Source organism: Piliocolobus tephrosceles, chromosome 20, assembly GCF_002776525.5.
Source record: "Piliocolobus tephrosceles isolate RC106 chromosome 20, ASM277652v3, whole genome shotgun sequence".
NCBI lineage: Eukaryota > Metazoa > Chordata > Mammalia > Primates > Cercopithecidae > Piliocolobus > Piliocolobus tephrosceles.
The window spans coordinates 17,806,182-17,831,265 of NC_045453.1; the positions used below are offsets into that span (position 1 = coordinate 17,806,182).

At 39.3% G+C, this 25,084-nt stretch overlaps 1 protein-coding gene across 1 annotated transcript in view; it reads left to right on the plus strand.

Annotated features, from left to right (window-relative positions):
* Positions 1–388: 388 nt before the first annotated feature.
* Positions 389–25,084, plus strand: part of STK4 (serine/threonine kinase 4) — a 106,956-nt gene continuing 82,260 nt past the window's right edge. Inside the window, exons 1-5 of the mRNA XM_023228012.3 lie at positions 389–514; positions 6,677–6,757; positions 13,050–13,178; positions 16,506–16,620; positions 21,793–21,957. Coding sequence (XP_023083780.1) covers positions 480–514; positions 6,677–6,757; positions 13,050–13,178; positions 16,506–16,620; positions 21,793–21,957 — 525 coding nt within the window. The 5' untranslated portion in view covers positions 389–479. The remainder of the gene's footprint in view (positions 515–6,676; positions 6,758–13,049; positions 13,179–16,505; positions 16,621–21,792; positions 21,958–25,084) is intronic.

The window sequence follows — 25,084 nt, forward strand, 5'->3', positions numbered from 1 at the left end:
GTAAGGGGCAGAAAACCACAAATACCTCCAGGCGCTCCTGGGGCAGCGCGGCCTCACCAAAATCATGCAAAACTTGGTTTGCTAAGAATCTTCAGTTCCTCTAAAGGAGGCGCTTTACGCATCTCAGTCTGTAAAATGGGGCCCAGGACCCAGGTAGAGGTGCGTTCTCGGCCTCAGGACCGAGTATTTTGTGCGCTCCAGTATCGCAGGAAGACTACGCCGCCGACACCCTAGAGACTAGCGGGCACCGCCTTGAGGCGCCTTCACCACTTGGCGGTTCCGGGTCCGAGCTTCACGGCGCCACAGGACTCACGCCCGAATCACGTGATCAGGGCCGTGGCTCCGCCCCGCTCCCGCGCCCCGCTCCGTTTCCGGTAGGGGGGGAAAGCGGAAGTGTGGGAGGGTCTGCGGGGCGGGCTCGGGGAGGTCCGCGGGGAGGATGGAGCAGTGAGCGGGTCTGGGCGGCTGCCGGCAGCGCCATGGAGACGGTACAGCTGAGGAACCCGCCGCGCCGGTGAGGGGCCACTGGCTAAGAGGACGGGCATGGGGGCAGGGCAAGGAAAGGCGGGAACTGACTAAGGGGAGACACCTGTGTGGGAGTCCCCGGAGCGAAGCGAAGCGACCCAGCTGATGGGGCACCTGCTGAGTGAGGGGGTTGGGGGGACGTCTGGTGGGTGAGGGTCCGGCTGAGGGGAGCATCTGCTAAGGGGGTTAGACTTGGGACCGGTTACAGGGAGCACTCGCTGTGGGGAGACTCTGCTGAGGAACGTGGGGACAAGTTAGGGAGAGTACCTGCTGAGGCCGGGCCACTCCGGGGAACGCTGTCCAAGCAGAAACTCACGGAGGTAGGGGCGAATGCTGAAGCAGGGTGAGAATCCGTGAGGGATCTCTTTAAGGGGGTGGATCGAGAACTGGCCAAGAGGAAGGCCGGGTGGACTTTCAAGGGTCCCAAGCCCCACTTGAGGGGTGCGGTGGTGGGGATCTGTGGAGCGGAAAAGCTTTGCTCCTAAGGCTGAAGGCATGCGAAGAAAGGTTGAGGGTCTAGCAAGGGAGGGGATGGTGGAGAGTAGCATTTCAGAGGATGCTGTTGGTGGTGTCCCCACTGTAGGATGGCATCTTTAATACTGATGTTCAGAGTGTCTTCTTTTTAATGGTCTTCACATCCTCCTCAGCTCTTAAGAACCTGACATTGGGAGGTAGGTAAGGAAATAGAGGCTATTTTCGAGATGGGGAGACTGAGGTCCAGAGCAGTTGGGAAACGTGTTTCCTTCTTTACTCCGGGTCGCTGAACCCTGCCAGACTGTGCCCTTTTCAGGCCTCAGTTGTTTTGTGAATATCAGCACCAGATCCTAGTGGTACCTGGAATTGCTTTAGGTCAAGATCAGAATGGTGGCTGATCCTAGAAAATCTCATCTGAATTTCCCTTGTGGACATCCCGGGTCTTTTGCCAATCTGCCACATCTGGAGAAAAGTAGGGACTAGAGACCGAAGAAGTCATGCTTCTCTGAGGTGCAGTGTGGTTACTTCTATTTTACAGACACGTCTGACTTCCTGCAGCAGAATGAGCTCTAAAGAAGGAAGTGTTCAGGGTGTGGAAGTGCAGGGCAACCAAGAGGTGAAGAGAAGGGATTGACTGCCTGGACAGCACTCTTAGGGGCTGTTTGAGCTTGGGGGTGTTTGAGGTGCACAAACATTGCAGAAGGCAAATAGGTGGTTGGGATGGGCTTTGGATTCACCCTAGCGTAGTGTGCTGAGACTGTAATAGTAATGATTATTACACTCATATTGCACTTAGCGGGTGCCAGGCACTGTTCTAAGTGCTTTCCATGTCTCCTGCTGAAGCATATGAAATTGCTGATATTTGACCATCTTTGAACCATAAAAACGGTAACTTCATATGGTTCAGTTTATTGACTCATTTGAACCTCACAACAATCCTGGGTGGTAGATATCCCTGTATGTCTGTTTTACAGATGATAAAACTGAGATACAGACAGGGTAGTGATTCGCTGGGAGAAGTCATAGCAAGAGGCAGAGCTAGGATTTAATATCCGTGGGGTCTGGTCCAAAGTCCATGTTTTTTTTTTTTTTTTTTGAGACAGAGTCTCACTCTGTCGCCCAGTCTGGAGTGCAGTGGCGCAATCTCGGCTCACTGCTGTCTCCGCCTTCTGAGGTTCAAGCGATTCTCCTGCCTCAGCCTCCCGAGTAATTGTGACCACAGGTGCGTGCCACCACGCCTGGCTAATTTTTTGTATTTTTAGTAGAGACAGGGTTTCACCGTGTTAGCCAGGATGGTCTCGATCTTCTGACCTCGTGATCCACCCACCTCGGCCTCCCAAAGTGCTGGGATTACAGGCGTGAGCCACCGCACCCTGCCATGCTCTTAACTGCCTCACTCTGATGCCTCTCTGAAAGTACCCCTGTTTCACAGGTCTCTGTGTATGTTAGCAGATATTTGCTATAGTACCACAGTGATCCAAATATAAATGCACGCTAGTTAATGTTTCTTTCTGAACTACGTTCGTTTGTTCTTCTTGGTTTCTTTCTCTGAGGCCTTGATTTAATTGAAAAGAGGATTAGGAATCTGAGTTTTGTTTCCCTCTTTACCTTGTGTTACATAATCTTGGGCAGAGGATTAAAGTTTCTTGGCATGCTCATTCCTGTACCTTTTGGATTTTAAAAAATGTATTAAAAGTGCAGGAGAAGAGCATTGCAAGACTGGGTTCTTAAGTGGCTGGTGATTACGTGCTCATTGTAACTAGTAGACTGCCTAATTTGAAGCAGATCAATTTTATTATTTACATCAGTTTATTAGGACATGACAAAGTATATGGAGTGGGTGGTTTAGACAACATAAATGTGTTTTCTCACCGTTCTGAAGGCTAGAGATCTGAAATCAAGGCATTGTCAGAGTTGTTTCTTTTGAGGCCTTTGCTTGGCTCGTAGATGGCTGTCTCCCTGTGTCTCCATGTTCTTCCCTCTATACCTGTCTGTGTCCTAATCGCCTCTTATGAGGACACCAGTCATATTGGATTAAGTCATGCCCATATGACCTCATCTTATCTTAATTACCTCTTTAAAAACCTCGTCTCCAAATACAGTCACATTCTGAGGTGGTGGGTGTTAGGACTTCAACATATGAATTGGGGTAAGCTGGGGACACAGTTTCATTATTAAAAATTTTGTCCATTTATCATGTATATTTGTTGTAATCCGTATCAGACTCTGGGTGGAAAAAGAAATAGTTACACATAAAATGAACTTTATGGGAGTTCTGAAATGGGAGAAAGCTTTGAGAATTAGTCAAACCTGTAAGTGACTACTTCATAGACACCATTATTTGTGTTTGGAAAGATACAGATGTCTTTTCAGAAATTCAGATGGCGTGTGTTTCCAACAACCCCAGTGCAGGAAATGCCCTTTGTGTTCGTGAGTTTGACATTTGTGTGTGTGTGATTAAGTGAGTGATGACAGATTGGTGTCTCATATAAGAGTTAATAATTTTAAAAAGTGGCATAGTGGAAGGTGTAGAGTGCATTCCTGGGATGCTGGCCATCCACGTGGCCATCTGACTTAGGAGAGAAGCATCCACTAGTATTTGGTCCATGGATGCTCTGTTGACCAGGCTTGTTCATTTATGAGCAAGTGCTGAAACTGTCTGGAACCTGGGGAAGTCCCAGATAAGAGAACTGCATTATCAGAGTCAGGCTGTTTTGGTAATAGTGTTCTGTGAAGAATCATGGTATAAAATATTATTATGAATCACTTATCAAAATATTTTTTATAGAAATGTTGATAATTCAGTAATACTTTTTAGGTGAACTTCTGTTTTATTGTGATAATTCACAAAGATTGCTGATGAAATTCGTGATTCCCATCATTACATTTGTGAATCCATTTTGCAAATATATTTTGACCACTTCTTGGTTAATAGTGCCTTAAGTTCAAGTTATTTTTAATAGCCCCAGATCAAAAACAAACAAAAAACCACTTAGGTTGTTTCAAAGAAGTATCTGAGCAGTCCTATAAAGTTTGTCTGTCAAAGTATTATCAGAAGCTTGCAGCTGTCTCTCTCAAGGCAGTGTCAATTTCCTTTGTTATGCTGTGGTCCCTGAAGTAGTTGAAATAGTGACTTTTGCATTTTGTAAACCACAGAGAGTCAACACTTCAAAGAAACATATTTGATCTTCCTTTGTATAAGCTGTTTATACAACTTTGATTATACTTGAGAAATGAGGTATTGTCCAATGTTTATACAATCACAAGTCAGGACTTTACCAGAAAAACCCTAGCATATGAAATGTTCATTCTGACTTGAGTTTATAGAAGTTTCAGTTCTGAAGTTTAAGAGGAGTTTCACTTCATCCCTTTTCATTTTGAAGGTAGGCATTTTTATGATGTCATTGGTATCTAATTTTTAGGATCTTTTGGTTTTCAAAGGTCACTGTGATCATTTTGTTTTGTTAAGTTAAGGCAGTTTTGACTTGGAGCAGTTCTCCATTTTTCTAGTACATAGTCCTTGATATTCATAAACTTCTGTAAGATTGTCCTTTTGAGATCAGTGTTTATTGGTAGATACACTTGATGTGGTCAGGGTTTTTGTTGGTTTATTTTTTGTCTTATGATTTTAATCTGTTTTATTTAGGAAGGTACACATTTGTGTGTGTGTGTGTGTGTGTGTGTGTGTGTGTGTATGTATATTTAAGTCTTTTCTTGTAATAATTGATATTATCCAGCTAGTCTAAACCTTTTTTTTTTTTTCTACAAAGAAGTCTCCAGTGTGACTACTTCCATATTTCACCATTTCCTCAGCTCTCTATTCTTTGTTGTTCTTTGTAGTTTCAGGAAGCCATTGTGTAGACTACACGCACACACATATGCACACACACATACACACATATTCCTTGGCAAGTTCCTTCTTTAAGCTCATTAGTAATTTTTAGAGATCTCAGAGTTTTAAAGAAGTGTTAATTTACAACCTCCCGTGTTTGTTATGAGTGTCTAGCATAGTCAGAGAAATCTGAATTATCTGGAAATTGTGAGCAGCCAAGTACCTTTGAATTTTGGGACTAGTCAAAGGTATGTGTCTACTGATGGGAAGGTCTTTGCGAGAATATCTGAAACTCTCAGCTGCCTAGTGATTTTTCACTTTTGATCATGTCTAAATGTACACTTTGCACTTTCTGCTTCTGTGATACCTATAGAATTTATGTGTTTTGACAAACTTACAAAAAACTTGCTAATGGAAGAGCAAAGGTTTCCTATGTCTTCCTTAGTCTGTAGTCCAGTTCATAGTTGTGTTTCAATTCATAATTACCTTACATTAAACACCTTTTCTGAAGAGATAATTATATCATTTTAATTCATGAAATCTCAAGATTTAAATAGATTTTGAAAGATACATCGAATGCTTGAATCTACAGCATTTCAGCCACAGGACAATTTTTTTTTTTTTTTTGAGACAGTCTCTCTCTTTCACCCAGGCTGGAGTGTAGTGGCGCAATCTTGGCTCACTGCAACCTCTACCTCCCAGGTTCAAGCGATTCTTATGCCTCAGCGTTCTGAGTGGCTAGGATTACAGGCGTGTGTCACCACGCCCGGCTAATTTTTTTATTTTTAGTAGAGACAGGGTTTCACCATATTGGCCGGGCTGGTCTTGAACTCCTGACCTCAAGTGGTCCACCTTCCTTGGGCTCCCAAAGAGCTGGGATTACAGGAGTGAGCCACCATGCCTGGCCCACATGACAGTTTGTTTTCTGTTTACATTTTCCAGCAAAGGGGACCTAGGGACCTCTTAAGGCAGTCCAAACTATTATGTAGGACAATTTTTATTATTATAAAATTCTTACACAACATTTTTTTTTTTTTTTGAGATGGAGTTTCACTCTTACTGCCTAGGCTGTAGTGCAATGATGCGATCTTGGCTCACCGCAACCTCCGTCTCCCGGGTTCAAGTGATTCTTCTGCCTCAGCCTCCCGAGTAGCTGGGATTACAGGCATGAGCCACCACACCTGGCTAATTTTGTGTTTTTAGTAGAGACAGGGTTTCTCCATGTTGGTCAGGCTGGTCTCGAACTCCTGACCTCAGGTGATCTACCCGCCTTGGCCTCCCAAAGTGCTGGGATTACAGGCGTGAGCCACTGCGCCTGGCAATTGTTAGAAAATTCTTTATACAACTTGAACTGAAGATTGACTCTTGGCATCCCTCCATGTGCTTGCTTATCAGAGTGACCCAGAGCAAGTGTTATCTTTCCATAGGCCAGATGGGGTGGTTCATGCCTGTAATCCTAGTGGTTTGGGAGGCTGAGGTGAGACCTGACTCAGGTCTTGCCTGACTCCAGGAGTTTGAGACCAGCGTAGGCATAATAGCGAGACTCCATTTCTCCAAAAAAGAAAAAAAATTAGCCAGGCGTAGTGGCAGGAGCCTGTAGTCCCGGCTACTTGGGATGCTGAGGCAGGAGGATTGCTTGAGCCCAGGAATTTGTGGTTACGGTGAGCTATGCACCACTGCACCCCAGGCTGGTCGACAGTGGCACCCTGTTTCTTAAAAAAGTCTTAACTAGTAAAGACTGTATAGAGAAGTTCCTGGGATGCTAATCATAAAATAAATGATGTATTTATGTTCTAGTTGCTAGCAAATAAAACGTATTTTGTGTTTATATTTCTTCATTCACAGGCAGCTGAAAAAGTTGGATGAAGATAGTTTAACCAAACAACCAGAAGAAGTATTTGATGTCTTAGAGAAACTTGGAGAAGGGTGAGTGTAAATAAACTGTGGGTAGGCCATTGGGTCCCAGTCTTTTTCCTGCCTCAGAAGAAGCAGAAGGATATGAACCTTTCAGCATTGCTCTGGGTGGGTTGGAAGGTAAATTTACAGCTTGTGATATTCTTCTTCACTTTACTCCAATCACTATTATAGACAGATTTAGTGATTCCTGGTCTTTTTAACACGAAGAATATCTATTGTTTTCTCTTTTGTAGAATCTGTGGTTCGTATGGTTTTATCTACTTAACGGATAGCACTAATTAGATTATAATTCTGTAAGAAATTTTAAAATTTGCTGTTCATAATTTCTGATTGGTTGGCAATAACTGTTTCAATGAAAATCAATGGAATTTAGTATTTTAATATTTGCACCTTTGTGAAATATAGTAAATCAAGCACTGTCACCACCTTTGCAGCTACTTAGGAGATCCACAATCCTGGGTTGGGAGCCAGTGGATTTCTTGAAACACAGATTTGTTAATGCGTTTATAAAATGCTGATGAAACGATATTAGTAATGTGCAGTGACCATCATTGACTTTCATGATACAAAAAAGTTTACGTAATTTTTATACTTTCATATATCCTTTTAATTCAATCCTGTGTATTTATTCCTTCCCCTGTAATGACCAGGAAATTAAAATGTTAAGGACATAATTTCTTAAGTTTTTCTTGTTGATTTTTGATTAGGTGATACAATCATATTATTCAAAATTAAAAAAAAATTAAAATGCATACAATAAAAAAAAAAAGCAAAACTGCCTCCTACCTCTCTTTGTCTCTCAGCCACCCAGAATCTCTGAGGGTAGCGGCTTCTTGTGTGTCTTTCAGAGACAGGTTATGCGTGTGTGTGTCTGTATTTTTAATCCCCTGGGAGTATTTCTGGTTCAAGGGAAGACCTGACATACTAACTTGTAAAAACAACTACCGACTGAAAACTGTATGCTCTTTAAAATCATTTCCTTTATGTCATTAGATTATTTTTTGGGTTTAGTATTTTTTATGTTAGGAGACAGATTTACAATGTTAAACCCAATCCTGGATTACATGAAATGGTTTTTCATGATTTACCTCCTTGTAAAAAACATTAGTCATCGTCTTTTTGTAAGTTGGAAAAATACTCTTTGGAATCCAGCAAGAAATAAGCAGAGAAGGGAAGTAAAAGATGACACACCAGCTGTGCTGTGAAAAGACAAGTCCAAGATGAATCTGAAGACTGCCAGTTGACTGGCATCATTAAAGGTATGGGGAAATGACAGTCCCTCTACATCTGTTACCAGCCATTTTCAGCTTCAGCTTCCCATCCTTGCTGTTTTCCCTAAGGCAGCGAGGCCATGACCTTTAATCTAACAATGCTCATAAGTTATACTGAGAATAAGATCAAGACTGATAGGCATAATTGACTCTGCAACTAACTTATTTCTCTCATTTCTAATGCAGTTTGCTCTTATTACTATAATGTGAGGCAGACTTGGGTTAAAATCCTTGCTCTACTGTTTATTGGTCATAATAGACAAGTAGGCTTGAGCAAATTGCTTACTATTTTGGAGGCTCACAATCCTCATCTGTAAAGTTGGGATAATGATATATCGATTCATAGAGTTATGTTATTACCTGAGGTAATTAGGGTAAAGTATAGTGCTTGTCACAATAATAAATGTTCAGTAAGTGGCAACTATTGCTATTCTATTTTAAATGTATCAACTGAAGCATTTTTGAGATCTCATCATGTCAAGTCTTAAAGTATTTTTAGGTGTTCTTATAGGTAGCTCTGTTTGAGCTGATTGAGTTTATGGAATGTCAAAGGAAGACTATAGACAGAGAATATATCAGGAATATAATGTAAACAAAAAATAAGCTAATTATGATTTTTTAAATTGTATTTTATTTATTTGTTTATTTATTTATTTTTGTAGAGATGGGGTCTCAATACGTTGCCCAGGCTGGTCTCGAACTCTTGACCTTAAGTGATCCTCCTGCCTCAGCCTCCCAAAATGCTAGGATTACAGATGTGAGCCATTGCACCTGGACAAATTGCGTTTTAGATCTGTGGATGTCTTCTGCGAATGTGGAAATTTCCCTATGAAGATATCACCAGGGAGAAAACAAAGCTTCAGATCTTTCTTCCTATACTATCACCTTATTGTTCTTCTAAATAATAACAGATTTCTGGTATTTCTTGGATTTCTGTTATTCTGACTGAATGAACCTAAGCAAGCCTCATTTAACTAGAATTATTTTGAAGGAAGACCTTCACTGTACTTTTTTTCCAAACGTGTGATGCAATGCTTTTTTTTTTTGTTGTTGTTGTTTTTTGAGATGAAGTCTTGCTCTGTCACCAGGCTGGAGTGCAATATCACAATCTTGGCTCACTGCAACCTCTGCCTCCCAGGTTCAAGCAATTTCCCTGCCTCAGCCTCCTGAGTAGCTGGGACTACAGGCACACGCCACCACACCCGGCTAATTTTTTGTATTTTAGTAGAGACAGAGTTTCACCATGTTGGCCAGGATGGTCTTGATTTCCTGATCTCGTGATCTGCCCGCCTCAGCCTCCCAAAGTGCTGGAATTACAGATGTGATTGACGCCTGGCCAATGCTATTCTTACATTGTTCTGGAGAATGAATGGTTTGTGAATTCTCACTGACTTGTATCTTGTGAAGTGAGCTCTGGCTAAAAAAACTGTTGGATTCTGGAAGCTGCAATATCATTCTGTGTTATGAGGGTCATATGGATCTGCGGCAGAGTAGAGCCAAAGCTCCAGACCAGGATGAGTGGAGAGCACTTGGGAAGTGTTTTCAAGTGGAGCCTAGCACCTTTTTCCTTCTGGTTAAAGTTGTACACATTGACTCATTTAAGTTTTTATCACAGAATGATAACAAAAGCATCTTGCCCATGGTTTCATAAAAAATGAGTGCTATCATTAAGACTTGTACCTGGTTAATTTGGCCTCAGATACTGTAGTATTTCCATTTTTCTACATAGATCCCTGCCTTGGATGGCGTATGTAAAACACGTACTTTTCCATTCTCTGCTGTCAGTTGTAATTCATTGAATCATCTCATTTTGTTGTAGGGAATCAAGTTTTAAGGGACTTGCTTGTATGATTGCTGAAATCTTCTAACCCCTCCCCCCCTTCAGATTACTGTAAATGCAGTATATGGAATCAGGAATCTTAATTTCATACGAGCTATCAGAGTTTTCCTTGCTATCAGGATGCTTAGGGAGGTATGGAGAGTATTCTGGTCAAGATTGCTGAGTGAGTGTATGCAGAGAACTTTCTAATACATAAGAATAATGAGTGAAAATTATTTTAAATATGAAGATATATAGACAGCTATGGACAAGGGATAGGAAAGAAATCTAATCAGTGGAGACTAAAGCATGCCTTATCCTTGTCAGGAGATTGCATTTGAGCTTCCTGCATGAAGTTGGGGGCTGGAACTCAGCTCTTTATCTTTGAACTAAAGCTGAAATAAATTTGCCTGACTACCACCAGAAAGTGTCATTTGTCTGTGGCCTGGGGAAAAAGTAGATGTACTGGTTTGATAATAGGAACTGAGCCTGGATTGTATTTAAGTATGGTATCTTGAAGGGCAAAAACCCCAAACTCTGAATGTAAGACCTGGTTTAAGTTGTATATCCCAGACGACTGTACTGAGAAAACCATGGAATCATCTGACAGTGAGTGTGGTATAGAGGAAAATCATTCAAGATAAAATGAAATCCATGCAAGGAAATCTGCCATGAGATAATCAGCAGAATGGGAGAATTCACACTGAAGGAAAAAGAAATAATGGAGCAATCTCAAAAAGGATTTATTATGATTACAATTTTCAAAAAGATCAAGGAGGAGATAACATTTTTAAAGAGCATCAGATTATTAACATGATTATTAACACATTTGCCCAAAGGCAGATAAAAAGTTGGGAATCTGGACAATGAAAACTACAACAATTGAAGTTTTAAAAACCCAATAAATTGGATAAACAGTAAACTAGACAAACTGAAAGGAGAATTTGTGAATTGAAAGATAGAAATGAGACTCATCACAACATGCAGAACGGAGAAATACAGTGTTGGAAACCAGGAAGACAACATAGATTGAGGAGGTCTGATACAGTTTTGGTAGGAATTCTAGAAGAAGATCCTAGAAGTGATAGAGGAAATAATCAAAGAATAATGCTGAGAGTTTTTTGCTCTTGAGGAAAGACACGAGCCCTCAGACTGAAGAAGCTTATGAAGTGCCAGATCAACTCCCAGTTATATTACAGTACAATAGTAGACTGTTAAGGACAAAGGAAACCTTAAAAGCTATGGGGAGATTACCCATGGAAAATGATAATCTGATGAAAGCAGACTTCTCAGCCACAATCGACGTTGGAACACTGCAACAACAGTGCTGTGGGAAAGCCGTTGTCAATCTGGTATCCAACCAAACTATCATTCTAGAGTGCAGGTGAAATAAATACAGTTTCAGACATACAGGAGCTAATTTATCAAGAATGCCTTTGGATGGAAGTAACAATACCCAACAAACAGTGGCTAAGCAATAAAGACATTAAGAACTAAATAATACATCTGGGAGTGTGAGATTCGAGAAGCGGTTAATTGGCTTGACAATGGTTTGACATCTGGGTATTTCTCATAGTCTCAAATGGCTACATTAGTTTTAAGCGTCATTCCTCACATGGCAGTAACCAAAGTAGGAAGGGAAGTGGCAGGTGGAAATTGGACCTTCTTGTGTGCTTGTTTCCTACCAGGGAAGAAAGTCTTTCCCAGAAACCCTTCAGCAGAATTATCTTCAAGTTTCAGTGGCCAGAACTGAGTGACATGTTTGCCACTAGTTCAGTCACTGGCAGAAGGGAATAGAAATTCTGTGAGTGGCTTGGACTACCATGGTATATCTCCTGGGATCAAGCACATCACTGTAACAAATTAGGTTATTTTAGCAAGGAAGAAGAGACAGTGGTTGAGTCGTTCACACATGCTCAACAGTTGGCTGTCTCTGGCAAAAATTATTTGGTGTCATATTTAAGGATCATTATGCTAGTTGTGCAAATATGACAGCTTCTAATGGAATGGAAATTTTTTTATGTGCTCTGCATAGACTTAAAAAGTTTTATGTTACTTTCACATTGAAATAGTTCATGAGCATCTGTTTGGCAGTTAGAGTATTCTACTTTGACATAGTAGGTGGCACTGTTATTTTGATTTTTTTTTTTTTTCCACCAAGACAGTGTGAAGATACAGGTGTGTTGGGAAATATGAAAGACAGTTTACTCAGTATTATTTCACTAACAGCTGCCCAGGATTCCAATGAAAATGTTATCTGTATAAAGTGATGATGGTATCGCATTTGACCATCACCAATGAGATACCATCACATCTTGTAAGGTAGTTTGTATTATTGTCATTTTACAGATGAGAAAATTCAGGTACAACAAGGTTAATAAGGTGTTTGTTTGTGAATGATAGCTAAATTTAGTGTTGGTAGGACTCAAATTCAGCATCTTTACTTTCAAAATGTAGTGGCCTTGTAGCCTCCAAGTTGACTAGATACATAAACTTTATTTTGCTATTAAGCTGTTAAGGGAAGATGGAGTAGGAAGCAAAGAGTATGTATGCTGTGTTTACTTGATACTAACATTAAACAGGCTTAGATTTTAATTAGTTTCCATAATATTTTAAGTATTATTGTAAGTAAGAGGAGCAAGGACAGAAAGATCTTGTGGTACTAGAGTGAATGCAATAAAACAAAGACTGCCACTTCCATATCGTACCCCAGTGTAGATGTGGAGAGAATGTAAGCTTTGTTTTCAGACACACCTGGGTCCAAATACTGGACTGAAAGCACAACTGGTTTCAAATCCTGGACTGATAACTTGTGTGACTTTGGGCAAATCATAAACTCCTTTGAACCTTTTAACATTTACCTGTAAAATAGGGATAATCATCTCATCTTCATTTTTTATAAGAATGAATTGAGGTGGTGTACTGTCTCTAGCAGATAGCAGGCGTGAAGTGCATGGCAGCCACTATATTACCATCCCATAATAATACATTCTTTACAGTTTTGAATGTGAAGCTTTCAAGATGCCATTTTCTTGTAGTTCTCTTGACAGTTTTTTCCCCCAAAGTATTTCAGCTATCTTAGTTTTGCAAGTATATATGTATTAGGCACTTAGGGATATATGTTAGAACTATCAGTTGCTTGTGTTTTACCACTTCTTATATCTTGGCTTGCTTTGACTTTATAAATGTTCTTCTTCTCCCAAATGTATAGGTCCTATGGCAGCGTATACAAAGCTATTCATAAAGAGACAGGTCAGATTGTTGCTATTAAGCAAGTTCCTGTGGAATCAGACCTGCAGGAGATAATCAAAGAAATCTCTATAATGCAGCAATGTGACAGGTAAAGGCCTGTGGGCTTCCTTTGGGGAGAATGTGGTTTTGAATTTGCTGTGATTGTTTAGAGTTTGACACCTAGAGACACATTTACTTAGATATTTTGCAGAAGGGAGAATTCGATGGAATCACTGCATTTTCTTTTCAGAAGAAAACATGATGAAAATGGAATGGTTGTTTTTGTAGCTAAACTTCCATAATTTTTATGCATGGCGTTTGTTTTTTGTTTTTTTTTTCAGGTTTTCTTTTTTTTTTTTTTTTTCGAGACGAAGTCTCACTCTGTCGCCCAGGCTGGGGTGCAGTGGCGCAATCTCGGCTCACTGCAACCTCCACCTCCCAGGTTCAAGCGATTCTTGTGCCTCAGCCTTCCGAGTAGCTGGGACTACAGGCATGTGCCACTACGCCCAGCTAATTTTGTATTTTTGGTAGAGACAGAGTTTCACCATATTGGTCAGGCTGGTCTCAAACTCCTGACCATAAATGATCCGCCTGCCTTGGCCATATCCCAAAGTACTGGGATTACAGGAGTGAGCCACCGGGCCTGGTTTTTTTCTTTTTTTCAGTGAGCCCTTCAGACACTAGGAAGAAGAGGCAGAAGGTGGTGCTTGTTTTTTTTTTTTTTTTTTTTTTTTTTTTGTGATAATGATCTTTTTTACTTCCTATTGAGAAAACATTTCTGCAGAGATAGCTAAGAACAGATAATTCAAATGTTTTTTAGTTCTAGAAACCTTAGAATATCAGGTAAATCTATAAAAAAAAAAGAGTAGTTATGTATATACTACTGTCTGTTCCTTCACATTAAAAAAAATTATTCTAGCTGAGAGTACTTAAGTATTTATTTTTGAGGAACTAAGATTTGTCAAATGTTGTAAGCAGGAAGTCAGACCAAAAGATGACCACAGAAAACCACGTGGTTTGCTCTGAAATTCCACGACAACACAGATTGGTCACTGATAGAGCAGGCTTCCCCAGCACTATTTAGGTTAGAGACAAACACAAAGTTATGGGGCAATGCCAGTTCTAATTAGTTGAAGATGGGTGAGAAATTCTCTCAGTTGAAGCTGCATTCATTCTTCTGAAGGCTTTTTGGTCAGCACATCAGCTTAGTACCCCCTGTTTGCAAAACTTCTACATTAGGGTTTAGGTGGGGCTACCTACCAGAAAATTAGTCCAGAAGCCTTTCGGTCTCACAGACTTGGGAATGTAGTCCTTTGTTTTCTCTCTCCCTCCTTTTTATTTTTCCTTCTTTTTTTGTGATTATTGTCTACTAGATAAAATCCCCATTTTTCTTGATTGGATTGACCAGATGAAGGTGGCAGTTTTCCATTTGCTCCTTTTTCAGATACATTTTGGAAGTTCTTTCCATTTGGCAAATTGGGACTTAGTCACTTTCGATAGACTGTGTAGGAGCTGTGTTCCAAACAGAGTATGGAAATGTCTTTAATTAAAGAAGAGATATTTTGAAGAGTCTATCCTGTGCTAAGCACTGTAAGGAATACAGTGAAATACAGAGCAGAGCCCTTGTGCTCTCGGAGCTTATAGACTAATTGGACAGGCTAAGTATGTATACACACACACACACACACACACACACACACACATATACATATGTATAGAGGAGAATCTAGCCAACAATGCAAGACTATAGAGAACATATTTCAGTAGTAAATACTTGATAGTAATGGCCTGCAGTATTTAACTTCTGTCAGTACTGTATTACAGGGAGAGTAAATGTGTTGGTATTTACCTTAGTCACTTTTTTCATTAATATTTAATGTGTATGTGTGTGTGTGTGTGTGTATGTTTTGCTGTCCTTGTCACTGGCATATTTCCCAAGGTTTGAAGAGGAAATTCTGAGTTCCGAGTTAATGAAGTCAATTTGGTTTTAGCATCAGTTGTTATGAAACTTTATTTGGCCATGATAACCATCTAGCCAGTTAAAGCTGGCAGTTCTCAGAGGGCACATTATTTTATTTTAATAGGATATTTGATTTTTCTCTGAAATTTCTTGTTAGGTGTCTCTCTTCTAGTTTGAGACCTCAAATTCCAGGTTTGATACTGAACATTTTTTCTTTATAATAGGTTGTAGTATGTGTATGTTTTTATTACAAAGTGCATATGACTTCTTAGAAGAATTCAAATGAAAAGAAAATCACTTTTCCCTTTGGAGAAATCATCATTCTTTTTTTTGTTATTTTTTTGAGATGGAGTCTCTTCACTCTGTTGCCCAGGCTGGAGTGCAGTGGTGTGATCTCGACTCACTGCAAGCTCCGTCTCCAGGGTTCACACCATTCTCCTGCCTCAGCCTCCCAAGTACCTGGGGCTACAGGCCCCGCCACCATGCCTGGCTGATTTTTTGTATTTTTGGTAGAGACGGGGTTTCACCGTGTTAGCCAGGGTGGTCTCAATCTCCTGACCTCGTGATCAGCCCACCTTAGCCTCCCAAAGTGCTGGATTTACAGACGTGAGCCATCGCGCCTAGCCGAAATCATCATTCTTAAATATTCCTTGATACACATATTCTTCCAAATCTCTTTGGAGTTTTACAATAATTACTGTTTTGTAGCCTGCTTTTTTGTTTGTTTTTGTAAACACGATGTCTTCTCATATACTCCTGTATGACATTTTTCATGGATTCATGATACTTTATTATATGGCTATATCATTCTTTCTTTTTTTTGAGACGGAGCCTTGCTCTGTCGCCCAGGCTGGAGTGCAGTGGCGCCATCTCGGCTCACTGCAACCTCCACCTCCCGGGTTCAAACAATTTTCCTGCCTCAGCCTCCCCAGTAGCTGGGACTACAGATGCACGCTGCCCTGCCTGGCTAATTTTTTGTATTTTAGTAGAGACGGGGTTTCACCATCTTGCCCAGGCTGGTCGCGAACTCCAGAGCTCAGGCAATCTGCTGCCTCGGCCTCCCAAGGTGTAGGGATTACAGGCATGAGCCACTGCACCCGGCCCTGTATCATTAGTTCTTAAATAAATTCCCTAATGTTGGATGAACATTTAGATGTTATCTAAATTTCTACTTTTGTCAATAGTGCTATGATGGTAACTGTTGCTTTTTGAACATTTATAATTCTTTTTTGAGGGTAAATTGTAGACATAGAAATGCTGGTTAAAGGAGCCACTGATTTTTTATACTTCTGTGATTTATTACCCTCCAGAAAAGCTGTACCATTTTGCATTCTTATCAGGAGGTTGCCCATTTTATCCTTAACTATGAATAATTGATCTTTCCAGATGAGGAATTAATTTTTATATACTTAATAGCATGAATTAAGAGATGTTTGAAGGCCATTTTATTAATTTGTATTGTCTCTCTCTCTCTAGCCCTCATGTAGTCAAATACTATGGCAGTTATTTTAAGAACACAGACTTATGGATCGTTATGGAGTACTGTGGGGCTGGCTCTGTATCTGATATCATTCGATTACGAAATAAAACGGTAGGTTTACCTTCTAGAACAATGCAGCTGAGCTAGTTTCTTATGCCATCTTTTCTCTGCCTCTTTTTCAGTGCATTCTCCTACTAGAGAGACGACTGTCACATTTCCCCTTTTCCATGATTCTTTTCCGTCTTTATTCTTTTATGTCTCCTAAGTGTGACAGCTTTTTATTTTTAAGAGACAAGAGTCCCCTGTCACCTGGACTGGAGTGTAGTGGCACAGTCATAGCTCACTACAGTCATAGCTCTACCTCCTGGGCTCTAGTGATCCTCTCACTTCAGGCTCCTGAGTAGCTGGGACTACAGACTTATACCATCATGCCAGGCTCATGTTTTGTTTTGTTTTGTTTTTTAATTTTTTTTTTTTTTTGTAGAGACAGGATCTCACTATGTTGCCCAAGCTGGTTTCGAGCTCCTGGCCTCAAGCAATTTTCCCACCTCAGCCTCCCAAAATGCTGGGATTACAGGTGTGGCCCCCCATGCCTGGCAATGTGGTGGTTTTGACACCAATTTAGTCCAGTGATTTTTAGCATGCTTTGGTTATTTCTTACTGGGAAAAAAGTGACTGTTAAATCTTGGTTATAGAATGAATTCTAAATGTTTAAATTTGGATTTGGATTTGAGTTTCTGCTTCTACCTAGCATGTTCACAGATTAACTTCCTCTGTTTCTGGTTAATCAGAGACTAATCCCCTTATGAAAGATTATTTGCTGTTACTGTGGTTGCCATTATAAGACCCAAGAGTCATGGGTTCTAGTTCTGGTTCAGTTACTTAATCTCTTTATGTATTCATTCAGTAAATATTTCTTGAACACTGCTTTAGGCCTGAGGAATCTAATAGTAAATAAAACAGATGACAACTCTGCTGTCATGATAGTGCACTTTGGAATAGGGCAACAAAAGCAAATTAATGGTAACTATTAATAGAAAAGATATGATATATACCATGAAGAAAATGAATGAGGATGAAGTGATGGTAAAGTTGTGGAGACTGTTTGGTGGGCTATTTTTAGAGTAGTTGAGGAAGGTCACTCAGAAGTGGTGACATTTACAGGAAGACTCAAATGACAAAAAGGAGCTAAGAGTCCTGAAGGAACATTGTAGGTGGGCAGTAACCAGTGCAAAGACGTTAAGGCCAGAATGAGTTTGGCATGTCTGAATGATAGAAGGGCTACCGTGACTAGAAGGGAATAGGCAAAGGAGAAGCTGTAGGAGATGGGGTTTGACAGGTGGGCAGGGCTAGATTGTACTGGATATTGTAGGTCATGGGAATGAGTTTGAATTTTATCCCAGGTATGATAGGAAACCATTGCTGGATTCTAAGCAAGTGAGTGAGCCATCTGATGTATGTTTTGGAAAGATAACTCTGAGGCTGGGTGTGGTACCTCATGCCTGTAATCCCAGCACTTGGGGAGGCTGAGGCGGAGGATTGCTTCAGCCTAGGAGTTCAAGGCCAGCCTGGGCAACATAGTGAGACCTCGTCTCTACAAAAGAAAAAAGAAAAAAAAAAATTAGTCAAGTGTGGTGTCATGCGCCTGTAGTCCCAGCTAACTTTTGGGGTGTGTTGGGGGTTGAAGTGGGAGGATTGCTTGAGTCCAGGAGGTTAAAGCTGCTGTGAGCTGTGATTGCGCCACTGCACTGCAGCCTCGGCAGCAGTGCAAGACTCTGTTTCAAAAAATAAAAAAGATAACTCTGACCTCTGTGTACATTGTGTGTGGATAAGAGAAGAAGCAGGAAAAATCTTAGCCTTTAGTTTGTCTTAATAAGAAAACTAATAATAATAATACCTATGTTACATATTTGCAAAGTTGGGAAAATTAAGTATGTAAAAGTACTTTGTAAATTGTGAGGTGCTACATAAATTATAAGGTTAGGGTGTTTTAAAACTGAGTTATAACTTTTGGATTATTCATATACTATCTTCTGAATTTACATTATTCAGAATTAGTGTGTTTGCTTAATCAAATAGCAAGTTCTTTAGGAATAATATCCTAACATAAGATATATGTAAAGAAGTTCTAAAACTGGAATAACTTATTGAATTAAACATTGGACTTCAGGGCTTCTTATATGCAGCATTAAGTCAATTTATTTCAGGTATTTTAAACCAGTCCAAAGTTAATTTTGATGGCACTTTTAGTTGTTTTTTTTACCATTGTAATAGTAGGTTATTATATTTAAGTAAATTTTAACTTAATTTCTAAGTGCTTTTTTTTTTTTTTTTTTTTTTTTTTTGAGACGGAGTCTCCTCACTCTGTTGCCCAGGCTGGAGTGCAGTGGTGTGATCTCGGCTCAATGCAGGCTGTGCCTCCCGGGTTCATTCTCCTGCCTCAGCCTCCCGAGTAACTGTACTCCCAAGTACAGGTACCCGCCACCATGCCTGGCTAATTTTTTGTGTATTTTTAGTAGAGACGGGGTTTCACCGTGTTAGCCAGGATGGTCTTGATTTCCTGACCTCGTGATCTGCCTGCCTCGGCCTCCCAAAGTGCTAGGATTATAGGCATGAGCCACTGTGCCCAGCCTAAGTGCTGATTTTTAATTACTACACGTTATTTTGCCAGATATTATAACTTTGCCCTGTCCACCATGATATCCACTAGCCACATGTGGTTATTAAGGACTTAAAATGTGGCTAGTCTGAACTGAGATATGCTGTAAATATATACACCAGAGTTTGAAGAATTATTGCCAATAATATTGTAAACAAAAGTCTTTAATTTTTTCATATTGATGACATGGTGGAGTGATAATATTTTGGATAAATATGGTTAAGTAAAGCAGATTATCAAAATTAATTCTTTCTTCTTCTTCTTTTTTTGTTTTTTTTAAAGATAGAGTCTTGCTCTATTGCCCAGGCTGGAGTGCAGTGGTGTGATCATAGGTCACTGTATGTTGGAACTACTGTGCCTCGGCCTCCTGAGTAGCTGGGATTACAGCACCAGCCACTACGCCTGCTTGTTTCCTTTTTCAGTGTGGCTACTAAAAAATGAAAAATTGTATTTGTGGTTCCCATTAGATTTCTATTAGGCAGTGCTACTTTAACTGATTAGCTTAGCTGGTTAGAATAAAGAGGTGGTAAGTCAAGTCATGAGCTTTGTTCTCTTCCACTACAGAAGGTACCCCAGACTCTAGCCTACTACCTTGCCAATAGTGTTTGCCTGGACTTTAGTGAAAGCTTTATCATTTCTCTGTGACCTTTGGCATAAATGACTTAACTTGTCTGTGCCTCAGCTTCATTATGTATAAAATGATGATGATAATAATAGTTCTTCCACCTCATTTAGTTGTTATAAGGATGAAATGAGATTACAAACATAGTGCTTAGCATAGATTAAACACTTAGTAACAGTGAGCCTTTATTTATTTATTTATATATTTTTGAGAAAGAGTCTGGCTGTGTCACTCAGGCTGGAGTGCACACGATCTCAGCTCACTACAACCTCCGCCTCTCAGGTTCAAGCGATTCTCCTGCTTCAGCCTCCTGAGTAGCTGGATTACAGGTGCCTGCCACCACTCCCAGCTAATTTTTGTATTTTTAGTAGAGATAGGGTTTCGTCATGTTGGCCAGGCTAGTCTTGAACTCCTGGCCTCAAGTGATCTGTCTGCCTTGGCCTCCCAAAGTGCTGAGATTACAGGCATGTGCCACTGTGCTTGGCTGTGTTTCATATTATTAGCATAGTGTATGGTGCTTATTAAATATTGATTGATAATATCATAGGTGTTAAATTATGACACCTTATATTAATTGATTTTCATGACACTCTTAAAGAAAAGTTATATTCCTGTTTTATAGATGGGAAACAGGCTAAGAGAACGTCAGTAACTTGCTTAAGTCACATGAAAGTAGAGCCAGGAGTAAAGGCTACATCTTCCTAATCCCAAATCCTACAGTTTTTGCATCAGAGCACACTCCTTTTCACGTGTGAGTTGTTCGTCAGAAGGGGAACTGTGTAACAGTTTGGTGATAGATTGAGTTTGTTTAGGACGGGTGTTGGGTCTGCAGAAAGTCTATATTGGACAGATGAGACATTCTATAGTAGTTTCTAGCATTCTAACTTTCATTTATTTATCATCATTCAACAGATATTTTTTTCAGTGCCTACTATGTGCCAGGTGGCTTTATTGGTATTAGGGAAACAAAAGTAAACAAATCAGACATTTTTAGAAGCTTGTGTTTCCAGCAGGGAAGACATCACATAAATAGATAAATAATGGGTAATATGTCAGATGGCAGTATATTGCAGTGACAAGGTAATTTAAGGGAATAGAGAATGAGCTAGAAATGGAGTAAGAAAGTCCTGTCCATTTTCTGAGGTGGTGATATTTGGGCAGATTGCAAACTGAGGAAGCAAATTGGATAGACATCAGGATGAAGAGAATAGGCAGTTGAAAAGGCCCAGAAAGGGGAGTGTGCTTAGAGTGTTTGAGGAACAGCAAGGAAGCAAGCCCTTGTTGAAACAGATTGAGCAAGGTAGAAAGTGGTAGAAGATAAAGAGGTAGCTGGGAGCCAGATCATGTAAAGCCTTGGTAAGGACTGACTTTTATTTTAAGTGAGTTAGGAAGACATTGGTAGGTTTTGACTCTGGCTTACATTTTAATTATAGCTTCTGTGTGGAAAATACATCTTAGAGTGTCAAGAGCAAAAGCAAAGAAACCAGTCAGGAGATCATGAGAATAGTGCAGGCAGGACATGATGGTGACTTGGACCATGGTGATTACAGAGGGTGTATTTGGATATATAGTATTTCGAAGATAGAGAAAAGTCAAGGATGACTTCAAGGTTTTTGACCAGAGCAACTGAAAGAATAAAGTTTCCTTTTGCTGAGAGAGAGAGGACTGTGGGAGAAGTAGAGTAGGTTGGATGGATTGAGGGAGAGGGGTAAGGTGGTAGACATAGAATTTGATTTTGACATGTTATGCTTATGATGCTGGCTAGGTATTCTAATTGGAGATGTTGTGTAGGCGGATACATAAATCTGAGTGAGGGGAGATCTGGTATGGAAATAGAGCTTTGGGAGTGGTCAATGTATCTATGGTATAAGCAGTCAAATGCTGTTCACAGGTCGAATAAGATCTGTTTCTATTAAAGAAAGGTGTTTGGATCTGAATTTTTCTCCTTTTTCTAATGTGCTGATGTAAACTTATAGAATTCGAACTCTTATTCTTTTTTCAGTTAACAGAAGATGAAATAGCTACAGTATTACAATCAACTCTTAAGGGACTTGAATACCTTCATTTTATGAGAAAAATACACCGAGATATCAAGGCAGGAAATATTTTGCTAAATACAGAAGGACACGCAAAACTTGCAGATTTTGGGGTAGCAGGTCAACTTACAGTAAGTAAAAATATTACTTGTATTGATAATTTTCAGTTCTGTCCTGAGAAGCAGTTCCTTTTATTTACCTATTTTAAAAATATAATACTTGACTTAATTGTATTAGTAAGAAATTACAGAATCTGCCAGTAGGTTACAAAAGAGCTAGTCCATAAGTTATTTTAGATCTTTTCCTGGGGTTCAGGTCACATAACTTAACTTTGTTTAACTTTTATAAAGATGAAAAATAAAACAAGAAATGATAGATTACTCTAGTGGACTACATCAACATATTTATAAAAGAAAGAAAAATTAAGTCCAAGCTGCTTCCTTGACTAAGACATAGCATCATCTCATTCAACTTCCAGGTAGTACTTGGCAGTTACTGTACTGAAACACTCTTCGTTTGAGTCCAGGATACAATCTCTTGATTATTCTGCCTAACTAGTGCATGGAGGTGAAAAAAGAAAAAAAAAAGAAAAACTTGTTTTCAAAATAGGAAGTCCAGAATTATTTGATTCTATAAAATACATAAGTATATATGAAAGTATATATAGAAAAATAGAAACAGTTCTAGGGAGGTATACTCTAAAATTTGCAACAATATTACATATCAAGTGGTTTTCTTGGGTGGTAGAATGAATATCTATAGTGTGTGTTTAGAACTGGTGTTATGTACAGTTTTTATTTTTTATTATTTTTATTTTTTTATTATAAGTCTGCCTGGGATATGTTAGGGTGTCTCAGGTATTGTAACAGCACAGAAATTGCTTCGATGTTTAAAATAAATCAGAACCTTATTCAATATTATGATTTATGAGCTCTCCAAAAGGTTTTGTTGTTAAAACACAAGTAAACAGTACCAGACAATATTATCTAAACCACAATCTTAGTAAGGAAACCAAATTGAAAAAGTACATACTCTGGTGGTCTATAAAATAATATAATATTGACCGAGTGCAGTGGCTTATGCCTGTATTCCCAGCGCTTTGGGAGGCTGAGGCAGGAGGATCACTTGAGGTCAGGAGTTTGAGACCAGCTTGGCCAACATGGTGAAACCCATCTCCACTAAAAATACAAATATTAGCTGGATGTGGTGGCACACGCCTGTAATATCAGCTACTTGGGAGGCTGAACCTGGGAGGTTATGCCGTTGCACTCTGCACTCCAGCCTGGGCAACAGAGTGAGACTGCATCTCAAAAAAAAAAAAAAAAAAGTGTATGTATATGTGTGTGTGTGTGTGTGTATATACACACACACACACATATATATGTACACACATATATGTATATATACATATATATGTATGTATATATGATGTACACATACATATAGGTATACCTATTTGTGTGTATATATATGAGTATCCTTTCCATTTAGTAATAATTTTAGTAATTGATTGAATACCCAATAATGACGTACAGTGTTCTTATTGCTGTAATGCCTGCCTTGGCAGAATTTTTCTCCCCTTTTAATTTGTACAATTTAGTGTTTAGTATATTCACAAAATTGTGCAACTATTACCAATGTCTAATTCCAGAACATTTTCATCATCCTCAAACTATACCCTTTAGCTGTTAGTCTCCACTTTCCTCCCAGCCCTTGACAACCACTAATCTACTTTCTGTCACTATAGATTTGCCTATTCTGAATATTTCGTATAAATAGAATCATACACAGTGTGCCCTTTTGTTTCTGGCTTCGAAAACTTAATGTTTTGGAGTTCATCCATGTTGTAACATGCATCAATTCTTCATTCCTTTTTATTGCTCAGTAATATTCCATCGTGGCTGTAGCACATTCTGTTTACTTATTCATTAGTTGAACATTTAGATTGTTTTGCTTTTTGGCTGTTAGGAATAATGCTATTATGAAATTTGTGTACAGGTTTTTATGTGAACCTTTGTTTTCATATGATACACAGAGTTGCTGGGTCACATGGTAACTCCGTGTTTAATTTTTTAAGGAACTGCCAAACTATTTTCCAAATTGGCTCACCATTTTATGTTTCCTGCTGAGGTATGAGAATTCCAACTTCTCTGCATCCTTGCCAACATTTTCTTTTTTGTGTTTTTGATTATAACTATCCTAGTGAGTAAGAGGTAGTATCTCTTTGTGGTCTTGATTTGCATTTTACTAATGACTAATGATATTGATTGTCATTTCTTCTGCTTATTGGACGTTGGTGTATCTTTGGGAAATGTCTATTTAAATCTTTTGCCCATTTTTAACTGGGTTTTTACCTTGTCAGTGTTGAATTTTAAAAGTTCTTTATGTGGCTCCAGTGGCGCAATCGGTTAGCGCGCGGTACTTATAAAAGTTCTTTATGTATTTTAGATGTAAGTCCCTTATGTACATGATTTGCAAATATTTTCTCTCATCCTGTGGGTTATCTTGAAGGTGTCCTTTGAAATACAAAATTTTTAAATTTTGGTCATGTCCAGTTTCTTTTTTCTTTTGTCGCTTGTGCTTCTGGTGTCACATCTAAGAAATCATTAGCTAATGCAGGGTCATGAAGATTTACTCCTATGATTTCTCTGAAGTGTTTAATAGTTCTAGCTCTTATGTTTAGATCTGTAATCTGTTTTGAGTTAGTTTTCATGGTGTGAGATAGGAATCCAATTTCATGCTTTTTACATGTTGATATGTAGTTGTTCCAACATTTGTTGAAAAGACTGTTTTTTCTTTCTTGAAATGTGTAAGTTTATTTCTATGCCTTCAATTCTCTTCCATTGACCTATATGTCTGTCCTTGCACCAGTTCTATGCTCTCTTGATTACTGTAAGTTTGAAGTAAGTTTTGAAATTGGTTAAGTGTGAGTGTTCCAACTTTGTCCTTCTATTTCAAGATTGTTTTGGCTATTCTGGGTCCCTTGTATTTCCACATAAATTTTAGGATCAGCTTGTCAATTTCTGCAGAAAAGGCATTGGGATTTTGGTAGACATTGTTTTGAATCTTAAATCAGCTTGAAAATACTGTCATTTTGGCAATATTGTCTTCCAATCTATCAACATAAGCTGTCTTTCCATTTATTTAGATCTTCTTTAATTCTTTTAGCAGTGTTTTATAATTTGCAGTGTACAAGTTTTGCATGTATTTGGTTAAATTCATTCCTAAGTAGTTTGTACTTTTTGATGCTATTTTAAA